The 24,090-nt window shown below is 43.2% G+C and overlaps 1 protein-coding gene across 1 annotated transcript in view; it reads left to right on the forward strand.

The window, feature by feature from the left end:
- The window catches only part of CDKAL1 (CDK5 regulatory subunit associated protein 1 like 1), a 342,956-nt gene that overhangs the window by 221,046 nt on the left and 97,820 nt on the right, over nt 1-24,090 (forward strand). Inside the window, exon 10 of the mRNA XM_063130444.1 lies at nt 7,312-7,457. Coding sequence (XP_062986514.1) covers nt 7,312-7,457 — 146 coding nt within the window. The remainder of the gene's footprint in view (nt 1-7,311; nt 7,458-24,090) is intronic.

The raw sequence follows: 24,090 nt of genomic DNA on the forward strand, positions 1-24,090 counted from the left end.
GATCAGGGTCGCCAAATACAAGATTATAACTTTCTATACCAACATCATCATCAACAACCAAAGAAGCAATCTTCCTCATCTCATTTTTGTTCATTCCGCACCAAGTCCAATGCCACATCCATGTGTTGTCTTTGACTCCATCAATTCACCAACCAATTGCCGAGGTTTGGAAATATCCTCACCCCATTCCATCTGGGCTTTGAACACCTGGATTCTAGCCATTATTCAAACTGGGTACAGAATAGAATTTGAAGACCTCCCTCCTCTTGGTTACCGTACCAATACCCTACTGCTGAAGGGAGTAATTCAAAGAGTGATACCATTTCAAGAGAAAGGGTTTTTCTCCTAGTACTTTACGTTACCGAAGTGTGATGGAAGACTTTGCTCTATTCTGGACCTCGGTCTCAACAAATTTATTTTGACCAAGACATTCCATATGATCACCCTATGCTTTAAGGTGGATTCCTGCATTGTGCAGGGGGTTGGACTTTATGGCCTTATGGGCCCTTCCAACTTTACTATTCTATGATTCTAGTTATGATACTACCGCTTCTGAAGCAAGACTTGTGGTTTACAACAATAGACCTGCAGGACACATATTTCCATATTGCAATTTATCCAAGCCATCAGAAGTACCTCCACTTTGATGTAGGGTCTGAGATGTTCCAATTTTGTATTCTTCCATTCGGCCTAGCCATTGCTCCAAGGTTGTCCACGAAATGTATGGCAGCTGTCTCTTGACATCTTCAGCCCCAAGGAATCGAAATGTACCTATATCTAGATGATTGGCTCATTGTGACACCATCAAGAGATAGACCTATATGAGACATGTTCATTGTTTGGGATCTCCTGGCTACCCTAGGTCTATGTATCAATGGGGAGAAATCAAATGTCGTTCCTACACAACAGATTCAATATATGGTTGAGCTTACCTTCCAGAACTGCAGGCCATCATCCTGACCCATTTGGCCACCCAGCTATTTCGCAACAGAATAGCTTCAGCTTTCGAAATCCTCATGGCGGCGATGGTGTATGTGGTTCAATGGGCACATCTCAATATGAGGTGTTTCTTCTTCAGTTATTCGACAACAAGCATGCTCGTCATGTCTGTCTGTCCATACCAGAGACATTGCACAAACACTGTTTACAGCTGATACTGTCAAGAACACTTATCATCGAGGCTTCAACCACAAATGGGGAACTCACTGTTGGCCCTTGTAGATGCAGGGGCTTTGGTCGACAGTAGAATGTTGTTTCTACATCAATGTTCTTGAGTTGCTCACTGTCAAGAAGGTGCTTATCTCTTTTGAGACTGCTCTTCAGTACCGCCATGTTCAGACACTGACAGACAATATGACCATGGTGTGGTATGTGAACAAGCAAGGGGGAACACATTTGTCTCACTTACTCTGTTTAACTCTGGACATTTTCAGCTGGGCAGTACCTCGGGGAATTGCCTTAACGGGTTCTCACCAAAAATCTCCCTCAGCTATGGAAGTTTCCTGAATGAGTCTCTTTGCAGGCATAGAGCCCATGTGTGTGAATGCACAGGTGACCACTCGAAGAACTACAGCAGTTATTAAAATATGTAGCACTACCTAGAAACAAACTCTAATACATCTTGGTAGTTGTGAAGCTGAGCAGCTATTGAGCTTTGAATCCTTTGTTTTATCCAAGCAACCCTGACACATAAGAACATGAATCAAGAAATGTGTGCCTGCGCACTAGACACTTTTAAGGGCCCAATTTATCAGTGTAAGTAACTTAAAGCAATGGAATTATGCTATTGATAAATTTGGCTCCAAATGCTACTTATTTCACTGTTGCTTTGGAAATCAGTTGACATTAACTTTTAAAATGTTTTCACAATTTTTCTGGCTGTATAGCACTTTGTGTTTGAGACTGGTGGTGTATACATAAGTCTGTATTTTAAAAAGGGCGTTCACACCTGCCAGTGCCTTTTTAAATGCTTAATTTCACATGATGAGATGCATAGTCTTCTATGTCACCTGTCAAAATGAGTCTAGTGCAAACTCTGCCATATGCCATCTGTGGGTTTTATCTTCATTATTAATTCAGGATGTTTCAGTGATACAGCAGCCATTGAGAAGAGTCCTGTACAGTGTTTTTTTCTTTTCTTTTCCTTTTTGAATGCACGCAAAATGCCAAAGGTGTTGCAAGTTACAATAGAATTGCTTTGCTCTTTCTCTTTGATTCTTCATATCAACTCCCTATTTGTGTGTTATAGCCTCATTTAAGCTGATATTTTACAGATGGCTTCCCCTGACATGTCCTGACATCACACCTAAATATGTATTGTACTACTTCAGCTAATCTCCTTTCATCTTTTTATTTGTCCTTATATCACACTAAATATTGTAATATTCCACACTGTGAAGTCGTTTGGAAGATGTGAAATGTATTTAGCAAGTGATATAAGTATATTCCCCATTATTAATAGAACTTGCCATCTTTGAGATATGTGCTGAGTTGATTTCATCACAATTTTATTATTGCTATGCAGTCAGCTAATGGTTAACCTTTCCCTGTCTTTCATCACTGTTCTTTAGCAAGCCCTATAGTCTTTCCTTGTTTTTGTCCTACCCATCAAATGTAGAGCTGAAGTTGTATGTTCAGAGATATCATATAGTGCAGCCCTTTCTGGACAGTCCTGCTTTAAACTACACCTGGAGGATCTCATGTTTGAATATGCCCTTGTGTCAAAAACGTGCTACCCATGAAAAATTAGCATGACAAAGCGTAGAGCCCCAATTCTCTCTGTGACATACTAGGTTTCTACATGCAGGAAGGTTTGTTTTCGTTTTGTGGGGGAGCATATGCAGTCGAAACTTGCATTGTAACAGGAAGGTTTGTGTCACTTTATTGTTCTGAACACATAACTGGGTCTTTAGATTATGGGGCCTCTCCCAATATTACTAATTATTTTTTGTGTTCTGTACAAATGGCTGTCATGGTATTCCTCAGTCATTCCAAATAGTCTAGACTTCCAGACTTCAATCCACTCTAAATCATATACAGTACCATCTGCTGTCCTATCATAGAACTCAGGAGTTCAGGCTGTCAGCCTCCCTTTTCTCTGTTATAACCTATTAGGCTCCCAACACAGGAATTGTGGCTCCAACTTCCCTCCTTCTGGAACCTAGTAGCTTTAAAAAAAAATCCTAGGGGTTTGGTCAATTCAGTGAACTACACCTCTGATAAAAAAAACCAGTACTCAAAAATATTGAGAGCTGGTGAAATAACAGACAGGAAAGTCTTGTGTCATGGTGCGGTGTGGTCTCCTCTTGGTCTTCTCAGCCCCTTCTTTCATTGAGAACCTTTGTCATAACTTTAGTTCTATTCCACCCAATTCCTTGAAGTCCTGCCCAATCCCTGTACTCTCCTGCCTTTTCACTCATTCCACTCATTCTCTGTGGTGTCTTCCCCATTTTCCACACCATCTTGCCCCATTCCCGGTGTATTCTTTTACAGCCATTTAATGGAATTTCTAAAGAACAATAGGATTTATTCCCAGATTGGTGTTGCTGTTGCATCCTTCCCTGCCACACACACACCCCAGGCATTCTTTGTCATTGACTTCAACACCACTTCACTTTTTGTGAACCACCCAGAGAGCTTCAGCTATTGGGCGGTATAGAAATACAATAAATAAATAAATAAATAAATAACATGTAAACACATTCTTATTCAACTTTTATATACAACCCACTTTGCTGTTTTTGAAAGGCCAAAGCATAATGTGCATGCATGGCAGCTTAGTTGTAATTGAGCACAATCTGCAAGGCTGTCAGCCTCTGTGCTGCTTTCATGGTAGGCATGTTAAGGTTGGTGCCTTAACTTAAAATGCCCATGCTTTCTGGAGCAGAACTGAATTTATAAGATGTCTTGACTCTTTTCTTAGATTGCTATGTATATGCATGTGTTATCCTAGAATAATTTCTGATGGTTCATATCTAGATTATCACATATGGAATGTCACGTATACTGGGGCGTTCCTGCCCCCTCATCCCTAATGTAGTCCCCTGCACCCCTTGAAAAGCTATTCCTGAGGGTCAGGGGACCCTCCAGAACAGTGTAGCACAGAATACTGTAGTTGGAGGGGGAACTTGATGGGTATTGGGTGACGGTGCCTTGCGCAAGCAGAGTGTCACATTCCATGCCATTCCAGATTATTCTTCTCCGGAGTGGCTTTGTAGGGTGCACAGTGGGTAGTGAAGGGAAGGACGGTGCAGAAAAGCCCCATTGCATGAGTGGGTTTCTTTTTGCCCATCTCTGATCCAGGATTATATTTCTACCTAGCTTTTCTCCTAAAATTGGCTCCCAGAGCAGCCTACAGCAATTAAAGTCCATCACAAATGTTCTCCTTAATTCCCATTGTTGGTGAGAGATAATTGAGGGATATTTGAATTTAGACTGTTTTTCCCTTAAATCTTGTGTTCGGTGTCAAGTCTTCTGTCAGTCACTTCTAAATGCCATCTGCCTCTGGCAAATCTTTGGAGCTGTGGCTAATTTTGTTCATGGATTAACAGCAGCGGGAGGAGGATCAGCATTAATTGAGTCTTCATAAATTTCTAGTAGTAAATCTAAGCACTACTGGAAAATACAGTTTTACAAAGAATAAAATTATATACTTTTGCAAAAATAAAATACTTATCTTTATAATTGCTATTGGTTCAGGACACCAGGACAAAGATAAGGCTATTAACACAGAGCAAATATATACCTTGCCTAATTAACTGTCTTCAGTTTTGCTTTTTTTATATTTGTACATTAATAAACAAATGAGATATCAGTAGACAAGGTATTTATATTCTGATGGGTAATTAAAGTTCTTTCAGCCACCACCTCTGCTGTTACAAATCTGTCATTTGACTTGAATGCATAAAATCCTTTGTGTTCCTTGATAGATGACCTGACACATTTTCTGTTTTGCGACAACATCTGAATAATATGCGGTCACAAAACTTGTTTCATTATTACCAAGATTTTGGTTTCTTTGTTTGTTGAGACCAATACTTTGGGTACAATTTTTAAGTGAGAGAAAAGAATCATTAATAGCAATATACCTGAGGTATCTTGATAAAATTATGTGGGGAAATGTTGATATCTACAGTGTTATCTTCCTGTTTGGGTTTTGTGCGTTAAATGTAATCACTTGTGTAAAAATGCAAGATGGTACACACACCTGCATATCTGAAATTACGTATCAGTTACTCTAGTCAGTCTTTGTGATGCATTCACATTGTTATTGTAAATGCAAATGAGATTACATGGAAGACAACTGATGAGTTTTTTGTATGGAGTAAGAGAAATTATAGCAGTAAAACTTTCTTTTGCAAGATCCTTCCACTATATGAATTCCAATGGGTAGAATTATAAAATCGTGAGTTGTTGCTCACATGATACTCCAGCCTCTGAAGTGGGGGCCCTTACAAAAATTTAGAAAACCTAACTTTTGTTCTTTGTTTTGTACCGGGTTTCTTAAAGGCAGCCTAGAAATAATTTTAGATAACAAGATAGGTAGGTTTTATAGCTTTTAATTTAATAGAGCTATTCCAGATTTTAATTTACTGTATTGAAAATACAGTATTGGTCTGACTGCTTCAATCTCCTGTTCGCTATAAGTATATGGTTGTCCTGTGTCCTAAACCATTTTCTGTGTTCCATGTGTTAGGATGAATTAGCCATACCATATACAGGACCACTCTCCCTGTCAGTTATGCCTCATATGGCCTTACTGGATTTACACCTAATTTTAATATTTTGTCTGTAGAGTATGTACACTTTTGATACCCAAGTGAACTAATCAACAGTGAAGACCAGCTATGGTAGAAAAGGACCAGAAGGATTAGTGAGATGGAAGGGAGATCTTTGCCAGGTCATATCAAATTCAACAGCCCCACATACTAGAAAAATATGGAAAGAGGTTGTTGTTAATCTTCCCCATAGCAACAGATAATGTGTCAGGATTGGGACCAGGCTCCATGCAGAGACCGAAGAATCCGTATTAGAGGTGGAGTTAGGAGAAGAAGAAGTGGGTCAGAGAGCGGAGGAAGGAATTCCCCAAGAGACACCTAGAGCCAGAGAAGAATCTTCCCAAGAGCACAATAATCAGTTGGTCCAGGCACAGATACCCCTTCTCCCTTCTGTGGAAATCAGCAACTCACAGAGGGGGAAGGGGGAGACTTGGCAGACACAAGAGCCTGCCTTCGCCCAAAGGGGCAGAGCAATTGAGAGAATTGAGCCAGTCTTACCAGAATAGCCACTCAGTGGAGATAATTGGGGGAGGGCCCTCAATGGGGGAGAGACTAAGGAAGCCCTCAGCAACTCTCTTTCTCACTGAAGTCTTTCTCTCATAGAGAACTCAGGATTAGCTAATTAGGCCTGGGGCAAGTACTGAGTCTGTATTGTCTGAAGGTTTAGCTGTTTAGCACAATAAAGGCCTATTAGGTCTCTGGCTGGTGATAACACAGTGAGAGGGATTGGAACTCCTGGCACAGTGCGTTCCAAGCAATTTCAACCAGCAGTAGAATGAAGGGCTATGGCACACCATTGTTCAAATAGGTCTCAATTTGGGGAGTTGTGATCACCAAGAAAGCTTTGGCTGCTGTCTTTATAGAAATGTAATAAATAAATACATTTCACCATTCTCTGCTTGCAATGAAAAACTAGACAAGCCATACAGACAACAGAATTGGAGGAATGTGAAAGTAGGGCCCTTTGAAACATGCATATTCCTCACTTGATGTCTGCAACATCAGTGTTGAGTTCCCTAAGTGAATGAGCCTTCACAGTGAGACACCACAGAACTTTCATATCTCTTTGTTTTAATAATAATAATATATTTCTTACCCGCCTTTCCCTTTGGATCGAGACATTAACATTAACTCACACATAATGTTTTCAGTAAAGGTATTTCACATATTTGGCTATGTGCTGAATGACCAAGTGATGATCCACTTGCATGTGTGAACTCACCCTATAATTCCAAGTATGTTGTCTGAGGTGCCAACTATTCTTCAGCATATTTAACTATATTCTTTTCTCTATCACAACACCTTGGGCTATTCCATGTCTTATAATTGTTAAACGTTCTGTTGCTTTAGTATGTATATTTACTATTGTTGTAAATAAGCATACAATGGGCACCGTCTGAAATACATGTGCACTGCCATATTGGTTAATCTATGTGGCATTTATGGGGGGTTGTGCATTGGTGATGCATAGAGATAATACTGTACCTATCATGATATAGTAACGTAGTATTGTTTTTATTTTTTAATATTCTAGGAAATGGCAAAAATTCTCAACCATCCAAGAGTCTATGCTTTTCTTCATGTTCCAGTTCAATCTGCCTCTGATAGTGTACTCATGGACATGAAGAGGGAATACTGTGTGGCAGACTTCAAACGGGTAGTGGATTTCCTTAAAGAAAGGTAAGTTCCCTGCAACTTCATAGGTAGAAAAGAGAATGATCATTCTGTATCTTCAGAAGTTGTCTGTGCCCTACAGTTGCTTTGATGTGGTTTATTCAATGTGTTTCTGATCTATCGTAAATTACTTTTATGCCTGAATATATAGAATGTTTGGAATGTGCTTCATTAAAACCTTCTTTAATCCATCTTTTCAGGATAGTTGACACTGCATGGGGAAAAATCATGCAAACTGCAGTAACGTAACTGGATAATATTGTCAAAAGTTGCTTTATATTTCCTGTATATGGGATAGGTTGGGCTTTGTGTGTTAATCCTACGAATTTGCTTTAGCAAATTATGACAATCTATGGCTATACTTTAGAATCCTTTCCCATAATGGTATGAATTATTTTGACAGCAGTTGAAGTCTATTTAAAAATATGTTCCATTGGCTCCAACATGCTCAGAAAATGCTTTGTTTTTTTAAGAAATACTGGCTGTAGGTAACATTAGTTAGGTTAGTTTAGACAATGAACAGTTTGGTTGAGAATTGACAGACTATATACTGAAAATTGTACTGATTGACCTTGTGTGGAATGTCTGACTGGGCAGGTTTTTGCACATAACACGAAGCCACCCTGCGAATAAGCCATCATGAGTTGGTTGCAACCCACAGTACTTCCAACAGACAATCGGGCTTGCCGTGGCTTGTTGTCCCCCTCAATCTCCTCAGTGCTCCTACTGTCTCTTCTGCCAAAATGCTTGTTCATGCACTGGTTATTTCTCGGTTGGACTACTGCAACCTTCTTCTCTCTGGCCTTCCTTCTTCTCACATCAGTCCGTTGGTTTCTGTCCACCACTCTGCCGCTAAGATCATCTTCTTGGCTCGCCGCTCTGACCATGTTACTCCACTTCTGAAATCTCTTCATTGGCTTCCAATTCACTTCAGAATCCAATATAAACTTCTCCTGTTGACCTTCAAAGCTTTTCACGGTCTAGCTCCTTCCTATCTCTCCTCTCTCATCCCACACTATTGCCCCGCTCGTGCTCTTCGCTCCTCTGATGCCATGTTTCTCGCCTGCCCAAGGGTCTCTACTTCCCTTGCTCGGCTTCGTCCATTTTCTTCTGCTGCCCCTTACGCCTGGAACGCTCTTCCAGAACATCTGAGATCCACAAGTTCAATTGCAGCTTTTAAAGCTCAGCTAAAAACTTTTCTTTTTCCTAAAGCTTTTAAAACCTGATGCTGTTTGGACTTTATACTGTTATACTGTTAGTTTTACCCTACCCTATGCCTGTTTACCCTACCCAGTGCCTGTTTGCATTCTCTTCCCCTCCTTATCGCTCTACTATGATTTTAATAGAATGTAAGCCTATGCAGCAGGGTCTTGCTATTTACTGTTTTACGCTGTACAGCACCATGTACATAGATGGTGCTATATAAATTAATAATAATAATAATAATACAGTGTGTATCCCAGGTGCCTTTGTGGCAGAAGTCCTCAGTGCCTTGGTCCCTACGACAGCACCCTTTCAGGGGGTGGCTGGCTACCTAGGGCAACTCACACACACACACACATACACACACACTTGTATCAGCTCGCCAAATGGAATTAATTTTCTGAGCCCTTTGCTACCTGTTTCCCCCCAAGGACTTTTGTGTAAAAGCACACACCACCTTTCCAATATTCAAGCATCCCCCCATTCCCATCTTCCCTTGCTAGTTAGCAAACACCCTTTTTTTTAAAAAAAAAAGGTGGCTTCATCTTTCTCTAAAGAAAGCACACCTACTCCCAAATAAGAACACCTGCTGGCAAAGTGCCTTTTCTCCATGTGCTTTCAGCTCCCTATTAGCATTTCTGTGAGTTTAGAATTTAGAATTTCATGCAAATATCTGTTAAAACTCTTGTAGGGATCCAAATTATTTATCAACTTTTAAGGTAGTACAGAGAAGCAGATCTTAGGAGGTAAAAAGTACATAGGTGTCATGGACCAGGATCCTGACCTCTTGCCCTCTGAGGAAGCTCCAGAGTTAATACTTCAGGGAGATGACTCGATCACAGAAAGACGTCGTGAGGCTTCCACCCCCACCCCACCCCAGACCCAGTTCACCAGAAAGACACCAGGAGACAGCTCCCCAGTGTCCAGAGGAGTTTACATTATCGTCCTTGGGGATTCAGGCCATGGTGACACTTGTATATCCCATGTCATCACAGTCTGAGATTGCTAAAACAGGGCAGGCCTTTTGAAGAGGCCACACCTCAGTCAGTGTGGAGGAGGGGCCAATCAGCCTAAGGGCTGCTACATTTCCATTTAAGTCTCAGTCTTGCTCTGATCCTGCTTGGGTTTTACGAAGTGGAAGTGGGCTAGTGGGTGAGATGCAGCACAGTCACGTGCTCCCATGTAGCCACAACTAGCCATGTTTTTTTAAAAAAATCCATGGATAGTCATTGCATGTTAACTGGGTTATTGAATTATATAGAAATGTATTCAAGCAGCCGTGGCACCAAATATGCATGTAATTACTTAATATCCAAATTTGACAGCCACTTATTTAGTATACATCAGTCCAACTAAAAGTAATTCCCCATTTTCTTTTATTTTAGAAACTGATAGAAGTTCAGTATCCAAGCTTTATTAATATATATTTTATTAATAATCTTTTTAATATTCTACCTGTGAATGTAATGAACCCCAGTAACTAACATTTTCAAGAAAGCATGAGAAACCACTTCCAACATTTAGAAACAGAGCAGGCTCAACCTATGAAAGAGAAACAGAGGTTTCAATATTTGAACCTGCTCACATCTGTAAATCTCATTTATTTTTACTTCTTTATTGAGGAGGTTTTTATTTGTAGTGTCTCATCTCTTAAAAGCAGCCAACTGTGACCTTCCTATATAGCTATTCCCCTATAGACATCTCATCACATACGTTGCAAAATCAAACATTAGAGCAGACGTCTGCAGTTTGGACCGATAATATGTTGTATTAATAGAATGGGTCTGTTCCAATAGGTTCACTAGTTTTTCCTTTTTCTTCCACCTGGCTGTAGTTCAACAGCATGGCTACAAACATGTGCATGGCCATTGCTCAATAGCTCAGGGTGGGTACTTTTTGACACTTAGTTCCACACTTGAAAAACCTCATCAGCTCCCAGACTACATCTAAGTTCCATGTTTTCACTTCTCTGAAAATTATTTGAATGAAATATTTTGAGCACAGTAGAGGCAGACCTGCTCATTGCTCACCCCTGCAATTACATACATATTGTATTTGACTACTGCTTTTAAGCTGATGCACCCCATAACACCTGAAATTAAAATCAGACGATTGAAACGAAAGGTTGCATAAAAGTGCAGCATCAAATTGTTTCTGTCTTTTCTGAGATACTTATTTGTCTCAAAAATACTGGCAAATTTAATTGGTGCGTGTAGGTGAAGGAGGTCCTCATGGGTTGTGTTCCTTAGGTACAAGAATCTCTAGTTTAGAACTAGGTCAGTTTATATATTTTGGCTAAGTGTTTTGTGGGTGGAAGAGGAATATTAATTTGTTTCTTTATCCCCAAAGCTCTCGCATATCAGCTATTGATATTCATGCCTTAGTACTAAGCTACCTGGTACACTCATCATGTGGAAACGTGCAGTCACACATAAGCCAGATTCTTGCCGGTTAAAAATTCTGAAGCTTCTCTCCAAACTGGATGGGATGGTAGCAACAAACCTAGAGAAACCTCAACAACTTCTTTGCCCTCTTTGCTCAATTGCTTCCTTGCTCTTGTACCACCATTTCCTTCACTTCCTCCTCTTGGGGACAGAAAGCACACTGCAGCTGGATATCTAAGATAAAAGTAATACAGCCTCCTCCCATCTCAGGCAAGTGGCTGCAGGGCTCTTAGTTTCCCAATAGGAGGAGGAAGAAGTGGCAGCATTAGAGCAGCCAGCCAATGGCTGCAGTACATACCAGTGTTTGATTCACTGGAGATGTGGCAGGCACACATACATTAAAAGCAGGACTCGAAGAGCTGCAAGCCTCTTTTTAATATGTGTCTATCCCCAGTGGGTTTATTCGTGGACATCACCCAAATAAACCCGGTTCTTCTGTTCCCCAGAAAAGTTCCCAGTGCTAACCTGCCTTTAGGAGTCAAAACATTTGTGTTTAAACAGATATTAGGCTTCCCCTTAGATTAGACAGGCATATTTCTTGTATTATTGCCCATGTTGCTGCTGTTCATTTCTGTTATGTTTTCATTACATTATAAATATTTTTATGTACAACATTAAGAAGTTGGAAGCTGTCCTGGTTTCAGTGAGAAGGGGTGGGATATAAACATTCCAAAGTAATTACAATATAATGCGTTGATGGTGGAAGTTTAAATTGTAATAAATCATTGTGTTAGGCTTTTTAGTGTACATCATCTCTCATGTTTAGTAAATCTAAATTTTGGTTTATGCAATCTTTCAAACTTGGTGCATTTGCTCGAAAATGCTCCAGCGTAGCTTGCTCCCCACTAATGTTCACCATCAGCATGTAAGTAATATTAACAGAAGCAATTTTTGACAAACACCTTCAGATTAATTATAGTCCTTTTTGCTGATCCTCCTTCATTTACAGATCACTAACCCAACAGATCATAATGTCTTTCAGATGAAAGATTCTTAATGGATTTTTAAAATACGGCTCTTTAGGTCGCTCATACACTTACAGCAGTAGAATTATCATTTTAAATGCTTGATGAAATTTTCAGAACCTCATATTTATTTAAATTTCTGTCTGATTCTGTGATGAAGACCACCCAGTGCCAGCCCAAGAAGACTGATCTTACTGTGCCATGAAATACCAATGCTTTCTTTTAGGGCAGTTTCTGTTTCAAAACTTCCATTGTTGTGGGGCAGTCTCCGTTAACATTTCCCTATCATCCAAACAGACGTGATCTATAAGGTATGGAGTAACTAAGCAACATACCATAACATAAAAGGACCATGCAGTTCTTATTCTTAATTGTAGGTTTGGTATTGTAAAATGCTCTAAAAATATTAATATTCTAAAAGCCTGTTCGCTGTCATCAGAAAGCATCAACAGTGATGTTGGACCCAGGTGAGACCATTGTGTATATTATTTCAGTTCAGTACATAGCGTTATTTCCAGTTCAGTCCATAATGGTGAGTAGATGGAGTTGCAGCCATCTATTATGAATCTATCCCCCTGTTGAGATTCCCTATCTGAGAATCTCCAAGATTTGAGTGGGTGATAAAAGCAGTGAGACAGGATAGGGATTCTGCTGGTGTAGTACCAACTGCAGGCATGGCCACGCATAATCCGATAGAAGTGATCACAGACGCTGGTGTTGGTGCCTCCCAAACTGATTGTATTGGGGGACTTCAGCATTCATGCCAGGGTCCCCTCAGTATGAGTAACTCAGAATTTCATGGTTTCTGTGGCAACCATGAGCCCGCCTCTGTTATTGGGCATGTTTGCACGTCACGCTAGCTCATGGTGGTTTGCAAGCTACACTGGGTATTTCGTTATGCAAACAACCAACTCTGCTCTCATCAGTCAATCAGGAAAACAAGCCTCACAGCATTGTTCATCTTGCCCACCCCTTGTAGCCCTCCTGCGCAGCTGGGCAGTCATCCCAGCTCTCTGTTTGGTGGAAACCTTATCCCGCCATCCTTTGCGCTGCTGCTGTGTCAGTGGCTTGTCTCCAGTTAGTCCACTTCACACGAGGGGTGTATTCTTCTGCCTCTGCTGGCTCCCCCCCCAGCTTAGACCAGTGTTGTCACATATCCACTGCTCCACACTGCCACCCCAATTCCCAGGCCCAGTTTCCAAACTTCTACTGGCTCCCATTCTCAGCCGTTTTCTTCCCTTCCCTTCTGTTAACCACTGTTAACCCCTCCTCCCAAGGCTCAATTCCTCCCCCATCACCTTGGGTTCCAAAGACTGGATTCCAAAGCCTTTGCCCCCTCCCTTCCCTTCCATTACCATCCATTACCTCCGGTAAACTTCCCCGCTGCCCTTGCTTCAAAGCCTGTATCCCAGATCTTTGCCACTTAACACACACACCTCGGTGTTGCTTTGTCACCCACTGCCTGAACCAAGCCAGATTTGCAAACCTTCGCTGGCTCCCCTTTCTCCGCTTGCTTTCAGCAAAAAAAGGGTGTGTTGGGCCTCTTAACTCTTTGAAACTTTGCAGGAATACTGTGATATTTTATCGACACACTCCCCACACTGTGGTCCACCTGACATACTGCTGGATAATTGCAGTTTGAAGTTCCATGACCTGTGGAACCATTTCACCAAAAAGGGGGGTGGGGACTCCAACTCCTGGAATGTTTGCAGGAATGGGACCAAATGTTATATACACACTTCCCAGATTGGGCAGTGGGGCACACCTGATGCACTACTGGATAAATGTGCAGAACTGCATTTTAATGAAAATAGTGGACTTATGCATGTTTGCTTCCCTTCCCCCCCTTCCTGCTCCTACACCCTCCCCTGCCCCTACTCTTCATTTGCAAGCCTTTCCCAGCTCCCTCCTCACAAGCAACAAAGCAACAGCACAAAATAAAAAGAAACTTTTTATTGCTGCACAAAGTGGCTTCTTTGGCTTGCGTAATATTGGGCTTGCTTAATACTGCTTTTTCCATCAGTAAGGCACTACTTGGCATCATTTTTGGGATGGGTGTGTGTGGGATGGCTTTGCATTTTCAGGAGAATTGAGGTTTTACCCTCACTTGAAGCCATTTGGGAGCTGTGTTGGAAGCGGGGGGGTGGGGGGAGTTGCTTTGGAGCCAGAGACACAACTGAATCTGGCACGGAAGCAAGCTTGCTCAAGGTCACTCTGCTGATAAGACACATGAGAGCGAAAGCAACTGTCTTTGCAGAGTGCAAGATGGAGTTAGGGGGAAATTGGTTGGCGAAGGACGGAGAGCACTGGTGGCAGGCGCAATCTGTTACTAGGCAGATCTTGGGAACAGAGTTCACGTGAGAGGAGCAGAGCAGCAACTTTTTTTTTACCTCTCTTGCCAAGTGGCTTGGTAGGTAATCGCCATAATCCATGCTGGCGCTCTAGGCAACAAGCTAAGCCACCATAGATAAAACAACCTCTACTGCAGACCATGGGTTCTCAGAGAGGGTTGTTTGGGGGAAAGAAACCACTCTGTGTGTGTTGGTGGGGGTGGGGGGAATGGCTCACAGAGGATTGCTCTGGAAAATAAACCATGGTGTGTTAATCTGTCACGTGAACTCAAGTCAATATGTAATCCTGCAGATGTGGCAGGACAGCTACTTACTTATTTATTTATTTATTTTGCTGGTCAGAATTATGATCTGTGGGGTGGGGTGGGGTTGAAAAAAAAATTGTCATGATCAGATCATTACCTAATAGGGTTTACATTCACTGAGGCTCTTATCCTCTTCAGGGGTATGTGACCATTAAATTATTTTGTGTTTAGAGACTAAAGAATCATGAGGGATTACTGAACATTCTGGGGGATTTTCTTGCCACTCTAGCTAACAAGCCTGTCAAAGCGGTAGTTGATTGATCTCTGGAAAGAGGCGATGACCAAGGCAGTTGATTAGATTGTTCCTAAACATCCTCTCCTTAGACACAAAGCTCGAGCTCTGCCTCCTTGGTTTTCCAAGGAGCTTAAGACAATTCTTGAGTCAACAACTAGTGGAGTTCTTGAGTCAACAACTAGTGGAGTAAAACACAGGCTGAATCCAGTTGAGCATGGGTTAAAACCCATTTCAGGACCTATTTTGTAACAGTGAGGGCAGCAAAGAAGTCTTCTCTGCCTCCATTGCATCAGCACAATGTCATCCAACAGAGTTATTTCAGGTGGTTAAAGAGCTATTATATTCTGCCCCCCACCAAAACATGGTGGTGAGGAAGTCCTGTTAGTCAGCAGACAGGCCCACCCAGGATTGGGAGTACATCATATTCAGTTTGAGGTAGCATTCCCTTTGAAGGATCATATATACAACTTGTGAGATCCAGCGCTGCTCCTCAAGGGTCAGGTGGCAGTGGTGACCAGGAATGCCTTTGCCCAGCTTCCACTGGGGAAGACGGATCTGACCATAGCAATCCATGCCTTATTGAAGCCTGTCTGGAAACTTCAGCTAATGCAAAAACCAGTGATCAGAGTACATTCTTCAGACCATTTAACACTGGTCTTGAAACATCTGCATTGGGTTCCAGTTTGTTTGCAAGCTCTATTCAAGGTGCTCAGTTCAATGTACCTATAAAGCTCAAAGTGGCTTGGGACCAGAGTGTCTGAAAGACTACTTCTTCCCATATAAGACTGTCATAATTTGCATTCAGTAACTAAGGTGAGGTTGGTGGGTAGAAGAAACACGGTTGTTTGCTTTATTGTCCCTTAGATGACTGATGAAGGGATCATTGTTCCACCAAGCTTTTAATAGTTAGTGGCGTTCTCTGGTGTTACTATTAATCCTTGGTTTTATCGATACAGCTTTTTGTAGTTAATATACTTTATGCCTTGGGAGTTCATTGAATGGAGGGACAGTCCAAAAATATTCTAAATAAATATGTAGATCATATGTTTTACTTGGAGGAATCTCGTGTAAGTTACTCTTGCATCTGAACTAACTCCATTCGCATGTGAAAGTATTGCATATTCGTTTACAGACGTAGCAATGGCAGGTGTGGTAAATTAGGATATGACCAGTGGTGCCAATCGAGCAGAGGGGACAAACGCCAAGTGATCCTTGGTCCTCTGCTGATTTCAAGGGCCAGAATGTGCTTCCTCTTTGCTCTGCAGTCCCATAGCAGCTGGCCTATTTAAAATATAGGATAAGATGAACTTCTTACGTAGCCTGGTGTCATATGTCATGTTTCCAGTTAACAAACTAAATGAGACAGTTCTTGGATCTTTCAACTTGTGATCCTGGTTGATCTGTTAGTTACTAATCTGGAAACCTTTGGTTCTGTTATATTTCTGAACTTGCCTATTCCTCCCTGTTTAGGATTTTAAATTCAAAGCTACTAATAGATAACCTTCAGACTGTAATAAAAAAAACCCACTTCCTTTAATTTAGAAAAGTCTGCTGTTTGAATTTGAAAAATAACTACTTTTTGCCTACTAACAGAGTTAATTTGTTGCTGAGCTCTGTCCTTAAAAAACCTTTGTATGTGTTTTTCCTTCCCTTCAGAGATGTGGTAATTTTCAGTTATTTTTGTGAGTGGACAAGAGACAGGGCAGCTTTATACATACTGTATATTTCAGTTATCAAACAAACCGTGACTCGCATGTCTACTGCTTACATCAACTTGGGTCAGCCAGTTGAGTAGTGACCAGAAAACGGTTATGTCAGTTAGCCATTAGTTTGACAATACTCCCTCTTCATTGGATCTTGCATTCAGAAACAGTGGCCTATGACTTTATGCATTAATTCTAAAACGTCCAGACATCTACTTCTTCATTCCATTCATTCCGATCATGTGTTGTCTAGCCTCGTGCCTACAGGGGGTCTGTTTCTAGCACACCATGGAAAATACAGTGTGTACTTTGCTTAGTTTCTTTATGCAGTTCACTCTTGGTCAAGGAATGCATTTGCTTCAAACACTTAGATTTCCTGCTTCTGTGTTGCAAATGTGTGTGCAGTTCTAAAATTCCCTAAGATATTTAAGATCTTTTCAATAGTAATAATACCTATTTTGTGAACGGAAATGGAAGTTGGTTCTTTCTCAAGCCCAGTGGAAATAGCTCTTCTCATTCAAAATTGTTTGAAAAAATGTGTTGTGAATAAATATTTTAACCCAACCTGCTGGCCTTCAGATATTTTGACCTTCAACTCCCATCAGCCCCAGCCGGTGGTCAGGCATGCTGATCATTGTAGAACAAACGATCTGGAGGGCGCCATGTTGGGAAAGGCTGTCTATCTCAGTGTTGTGTTTGGAGAATTTTGGGTTTTTTTGAAAGCTTATTAGGGGTTCCTCAAAGAGAGGATCAGAAATGGCAAACAACATCCATTGGAGGGTTTTTGTGGGTGCTAAACTCCACTCTCAGCCCACATGAATCAAACATAATATGCCTGGCCAGCATTCCATCATCTAGTATGCAGAGGGGCTTCTTGGCCATACAAGTTGATTTGGAAAGAGCTCCCTGAATGTAGAATGCTTGAAAACCACTGGTTGGATTTATTGATTAATACAAACAATACGTCTTCAAAAAGGGCTGGTTAAAAGCTGACCATGTGAAATGCCTATGTGAAAAGCTTATTTTCTTCTCACTCCGAATCTTATGAATTAACAAACGACTTTATTATGGTCACAGAGCAATAAAATGTGATACAGAAACATAATAAACCCTTAGAAAGAATGCAAATATATTTACAGAAGAATCAAAGGGAAATTCTTACTTCTTCTTCGTGGTCTCTATGCATCACACATATGGGCTTTGCGCCTGCGCAGAGACCAGACCGGAACCTACTATAGCTGAGTGGAACGTTTTTGGCGGGAACCCCTCCCCCACGCTACCGCGCATGTCCATGGGGTTCCCGCCCTTACCTCAGTTCTTCGTCGTCCGCCATCGTGCATAGACCAGCTTAACCGACCTCTAGCGTTTTCTAGTTAACTTACTCATTTCTTTCTTCAATCTCTTCATTCTTCACTCTTTTCCTAATTCTTCTTCTTTCTTTTCTATATAAAAAAAAAAAAAAAAATTAATTGTAGATAGTTTTCTCTCAGCGACTTCGGTCGCCTGAGGCCCGTATGGCAACGAAAGCCCCGTTTAGGAAGTGTGTACGGTGTGGAGCGAAACTTCCTCCAACGGACGGGCACTCCCTTTGTCTCGTTTGTTTGGGAGAAGGACACGTGGTGGAAACCTGCCACCACTGTATGTCGTTCACAAAACAAACTAGGAAGCATAGAGCCGACAGACTTCGCTCTATATTGTGGGAGAAAGCTCTCAAGGCTACTGAGGCTCCCAGTATGGAAAAAACGGCAGTTGGTAAGTCCGTTACTGAAAAAACGGCAATCCGTAAGTCCGTTACCGACAAACCAGCAGACCGCAGCACTGAGGTGCAAGCCAGAGTTCATAGGGCACAGATACCCCTCACACCTGGCCGGTCTTTGACGAGTTCTATGGCAAAGAAGATTTCAAAGAAAGCCAGAACTCCTAAGCCTTCTTCTGAGCTGGAGAAGAAGAAGAAGAAGAAGAAAAAGAGGGACGCTGAGAGATCCACCCTAGCGTCTCCTCGAGCGCCTGAGGCGGTTAGGAGTCATTCTACTCCTCCCATTGCTCCGATCGCTTCGATGTCGAGGCCTCCCTCGGCATCGAGATCTCAGTCGGTGCCGATGGCCACGGTACCGACGCGCTCGCTCAGTCTTTCGGAGGGCGAAATAAGAGATTCTGCGTCAGCGGCTTCTTTCCAACAGCCTACAAGGCCTCAGACGTTGCAGGGATTAATCCCAATTCAACCGTCGCCAAGACTTACACCTCGCCGTGAATGGGATGGAGCTTCCAGATACTCCGATCCGCACGGGGGATACGAAGACTATGAATGGGAGCGATACCGTCCACAGCACTACCTTCCGGATCGAGAGAGTCCCCGGGAAGGTTACTACGCGCAACCGCCACCTATGACAAGGATGTGCCGATTACCATTACCTGCATCGCCTGACCATCAGGCATCGAGGGTGTCTACTCCTCGACACCGTATGCAACCTTCGGCATCGACCGAGGCAGTTCCCACGGTACCAACAGACCAACTTCAGTTACAAGTGGTTACTATGTCTTCTCCTGAGCAAGACTACCCGTCAGACTCGGAATCGAGGGTGTCTGCAACTCCAACGATGCCCTCGCCGGAGGATGAGGTTCACGAGAACGACCCTTCCTCTCCGTCGGACGATATGGTCAGGTTCTCTGACCATATGCTTAGGATGTCACAGGCATTAGGACTAGATATCCATCAAACGGATGAATCGGTTGTGGATCCCATTTATGATGTGTTCCAAACTACTACCAATCAAAGACTGGCTATCCCCATTCCACATGCATTAAAGCAAACTGCCCAAGAGTCTTGGAAGACACCTGCTGTGACTCAGGCTACATCTAAAAGATTAGAGACTCTTTATCGAGTCCAGGAGGAAGGCGCAAAATTTTTGGTTCAACATCCAAAGCCTAACTCCATAGTGGTTGAGTCAGCCCAAGGACAATCTCAAAAGGCTCATTCGGCACCGGTGGATAGGGAAGGGAGGAAATTAGACCAGACTGGCAGAAGGATTTATTCCTCTTCTTCCCTAGGCATTAGAGCGTCATCATACGAAGCGACGATGGCGAGGTACCAGCTTTTCTTATGGGAAAAGATGGGTTCATTATGCGAACACCTCCCGGAGGACAAGAAGGAACTGGCGAGGGTATTTCAAAATGAGGCTTCAGCCATCGCCAGGCAGCAGTTATCCATGGCGCGACACCAAGTGGACTGCCATTCGAAGTCCATGATGGGCGCAATATCTCTAAGGAGACACGCGTGGCTCAGATCGGCTAATCTGAGCCATGAGACCAAGTGGAGGATAGAAAGTATGCCATTCGATGGCGAGGGACTTTTTCATTCTAACACCGATGAAACACTGGATTCCATCTACAAAGCCAGAACAACGGCTAAAAAGATGGGATTCACTGCTCCTCCACCTCAGTACAAGCCAAAGAGATGGATGAGACCGTCAATGCAACAGCACCAGCAATACCGGCCTCAGTACCAGCCTCAACTTCGGCAGCAGCAACAGCAGTTGCAAAGGAAGAGGCCATACCAGGGCCGATATCAACAAGACAAGAGGCAACCTGACTTTTCTAAAAAGCAGCGTGTTTGACTCTTCGGCCCCAGATCCACCCCCTTTTGCGAACCACCTAGCACCCCGTTACCATCTATGGGAGTCAATTACAACAGACTCCTGGGTGCTCACTATCATCAACTCGGGCTATGCCATCGAGCTCGATGCCCTTCCTCCTTTTTCCGGCGTGAAAGTAACGACTCCATCCTCTCCTCTGCTGCTCGAGGTACAGACCTTGCTATCGAAGGGAGCCATCTCTCCTGTACCCGCAAAGGAACTCAATCAAGGATTTTTCTCTCGTTACTTCACGGTCCCGAAAAAAGATGGAGGTCTTCGACCGATCATGGACTTAAGACAACTGAACAAGTTCATCACCCCGAGGAAGTTCCGTATGACAACGGTCGCTTCAATTCTACAGCTTCTACAAAAAGGCGTTTGGTTCGCAGTGGTGGATCTGAAGGATGCGTACTTCCATATCTCCATCAGGAAGTCGCATCAAGCTTACCTTCGGTTTTCGATCGGTACATCCCAGTACCAATTCACCGTTCTTCCGTTCGGGTTGGCCACGGCGCCGAGGGTCTTCACCAAGGTCATGGCGGTGGTATGCGCCCACCTAAGGCAGAGAGGCATTTACGTTTATCCATACCTGGACGATTGGCTCCTCGTAGCGGACAACAGCGAGGCGCTCCAGTCGGATATACTAACCACCCTCAACCTGTTGGATTCGTTGGGACTGTGGGTCAACCACGAAAAGTCCATTTTGACTCCACAGCAGAGATTGGACTTCATAGGGGTAACCCTATCCTCTCGAGACGGGAGGGCATACTTACCGTCAACCAGGGCGAACACCTTACAGCAGTTAGCCATCGATACCGAGAGCCGCCGAAAGGTTTCGGCATGGACAATTCAGAGACTGTTAGGATTGATGGCAGCTACTACGGCAGTCATCAGATTTGCAAGACTCAGAATGAGGATCTTGCAGGCCTGGTTTTTGAGGACTTTCGATCTCAGGCACAATGCTCGACGGACTTACCTTTCGATACCGAAGCAAGTGAGGGCATCTCTGAAATGGTGGTTCTCGATGTCGACTCTTCTCGAGGGCGTTCCATTCCAACAAGACGCGCCTTCGGTAACGATCACGACGGATGCATCCTTAGAAGGATGGGGAGCCCATTGCAACTCCCTTACCTCTCAGGGTCGTTGGCCTCGATCACAAAGGGAACATCACATCAACCATCTCGAACTCCTGGCGGTAGAAAATGCAGTAAAGGCGTTTGCACAGATGATCGAAGGCAAGAATGTCTTGATCGCGACGGACAATACTACCGTAGTAGCATACATCAACAGACAGGGTGGAACAAGATCACACCCTCTGAATCGCTCTGCACTCAGGATATGGAACTGGTGCATAAAGAAAAGGACTTACCTGACTGCGATCCATGTAGCCGGCAAGGAGAACGTCGTTGCGGACTCTCTCAGCAGGTCCTTCCATGTCGACCACGAGTGGGAGCTCGACGTCGAGGTGCGGGAAAGCCTTTTTCGGTACTGGGGCCACCCTTCTGTCGATGTCTTCGCTACCGAAGACAACGCAATTTGCGCCAAGTATTGCAGCAGGGCAGGAAGAGGAAAGCACTCTCTAGGAGACGCCTTCACAAGGACTTGGAGAAGAAATCTCCTGTACATGTTTCCTCCCTTCCCACTATTGACAAGGGTGCTAGCCAAGATCCAGAGGGACAACTCCAACTGCATCCTGATCACGCCGTGGTGGCCTCGACAGACGTGGTTCTCTCACGCTCTTCGGTTATCGAAGGGGAATTACATCAGGCTCCCGTCGACACCGAAGCTCCTGTCTCGACACCAGGGCAAGGTTCGACACGCAGATCTGTCGACCCTCAAGTTGACTGCATGGAGGATAACAGCCACTCCTCCTCTGGGATCAGAGTTTTGACTGTGGACCACATTATATTAGCAGCACTAAAGCCTTCCACAAGAAAGGCATATGCGGCAAAGTGGCAAAGATTTCAGAACTTTGCTTCAAAAGATGGTCAAATACCAGAATCTTGCCATTTGTCTTTCATCCTCAATTATTTATTGACACTCTTCCAGCAAGGACTTAAGCTCGCATCCATCAGGGTTCACCTTGCTGCGATTACATCTTTTCACCAGGGTGTAGATGGTTTTACACCTTTTACCCATCCAACAACCAAGAAATTCTTGAAAGGTATTAAGAACACGATACCGACTATGCAGAGTATCGTGCCGCCATGGAGCCTGTCAGTTGTGCTGCAAGCACTGACACGCAAACCCTTCGAGCCTATGGTGTCGACAGACCTTAGGCTACTTACTTTAAAGACTGTCTTTCTAGTAGCCATTACATCGGCAAGACGGGCAAGTGAGCTTAGAGCTCTTAGGATAGATGTCCCATACACTATCTTTCATAAGGATAAGGTTGTGCTACGCACAGATCCAGCCTTCCTACCTAAGGTAGTGTCTACTTTTCATCTGTCCCAGCATATTACTTTGCCTGCTTTCTTCCCTAATCCAACTACACCTCTTGAGTCTTCCTTGCACACTCTCGATGTAAGAAGGGCTCTTGCTTTTTACAAAGACAGAACAGAGACTTTAAGGAAAACAAAGCAATTGTTTATTTGTTATGGTGAGCCTTCTAAGGGACTCCCTGTCTCTTGCCAGCGGTTGTCACGCTGGATAGTGGAGACAATAGAATTGGCCTACTCTATTTCTAAATTAGAGTTAGTGAAACCTGTGACGGCTCATTCCACCAGAGCTGTTTCAACATCGGTGGCCTTCACCAGAGGTGTTCCCTTGGCAGACGTCTGTAGAGCCGCAACGTGGTCCACTCCATCCACGTTTGTCAAGCACTACAGTTTGGACACCCGTGCGAGGCAGGACTGCTCATTTGGGAGGACAGTGCTTTCAGAGATCTTCAGATGATGCACCAACCCACCTCCAAAGGTATGTCAGCTTGCTACTCGCCCATATGTGTGATGCATAGAGACCACGAAGAAGAAATGCAGGTTGCTTACCTGTAACTGTAGTTCTTCGAGTGGTCATCTATGCATTCACACAACCCACCCACCATCCCCACTTGGTGGTGTGAGACTTAAAAATAACACTGTTATATTATGGAATGTACTTTATTTTATTACACTCATGTTTATGGGGGCACGATGTCGGACTCCTGTAAACTGAGGTAAGGGCGGGAACCCCATGGACATGCGCGGTAGCGTGGGGGAGGGGTTCCCGCCAAAAACGTTCCACTCAGCTATAGTAGGTTCCGGTCTGGTCTCTGCGCAGGCGCAAAGCCCATATGTGTGAATGCATAGATGACCACTCGAAGAACTACAGTTACAGGTAAGCAACCTGCATTTACCATCTGCTCCTAATTTATCTTGAAGGTAGTAGGTATTTAGACACCTTATCAGTAATATGAATCAATTAAAAAGAAAGATAACTGAGTTTCAGAAGATCCTCCAGGGAGAGTTCATAATAAAGGAAGGATCAGCCACTCTCTCGGCTTCCTATGCCAAGTGCAGTATAAAAGGACATGACTCTGAATTTTCTGAACCTATTTTAAAAATATTTCTTCCGTGTCTCAATTTAGCTTCAAGTCGGTATGTTGCTGTTAAAACAGCTGCTCCCAACTATTCAGTACTTGAATTGTCTAATTAAAAATGGAGGATTGTGGTAATGGTAGGTTTTCATGCATTGATAAATGACAGTGTATTGCAGACATTGCATGTGGTACTCAGCTAATATTCATATTATGTGTTCAAACAGGTGGCACAAATTGGGGAAAGGTAGAACAAAAGGAGGGAAGGGTACTTTCTCTCTGTCCTG

The sequence above is a fragment of the Elgaria multicarinata genome, chromosome 7 (assembly GCF_023053635.1).
Source record: "Elgaria multicarinata webbii isolate HBS135686 ecotype San Diego chromosome 7, rElgMul1.1.pri, whole genome shotgun sequence".
Classification (NCBI taxonomy): Eukaryota; Metazoa; Chordata; class Lepidosauria; order Squamata; family Anguidae; genus Elgaria; species Elgaria multicarinata.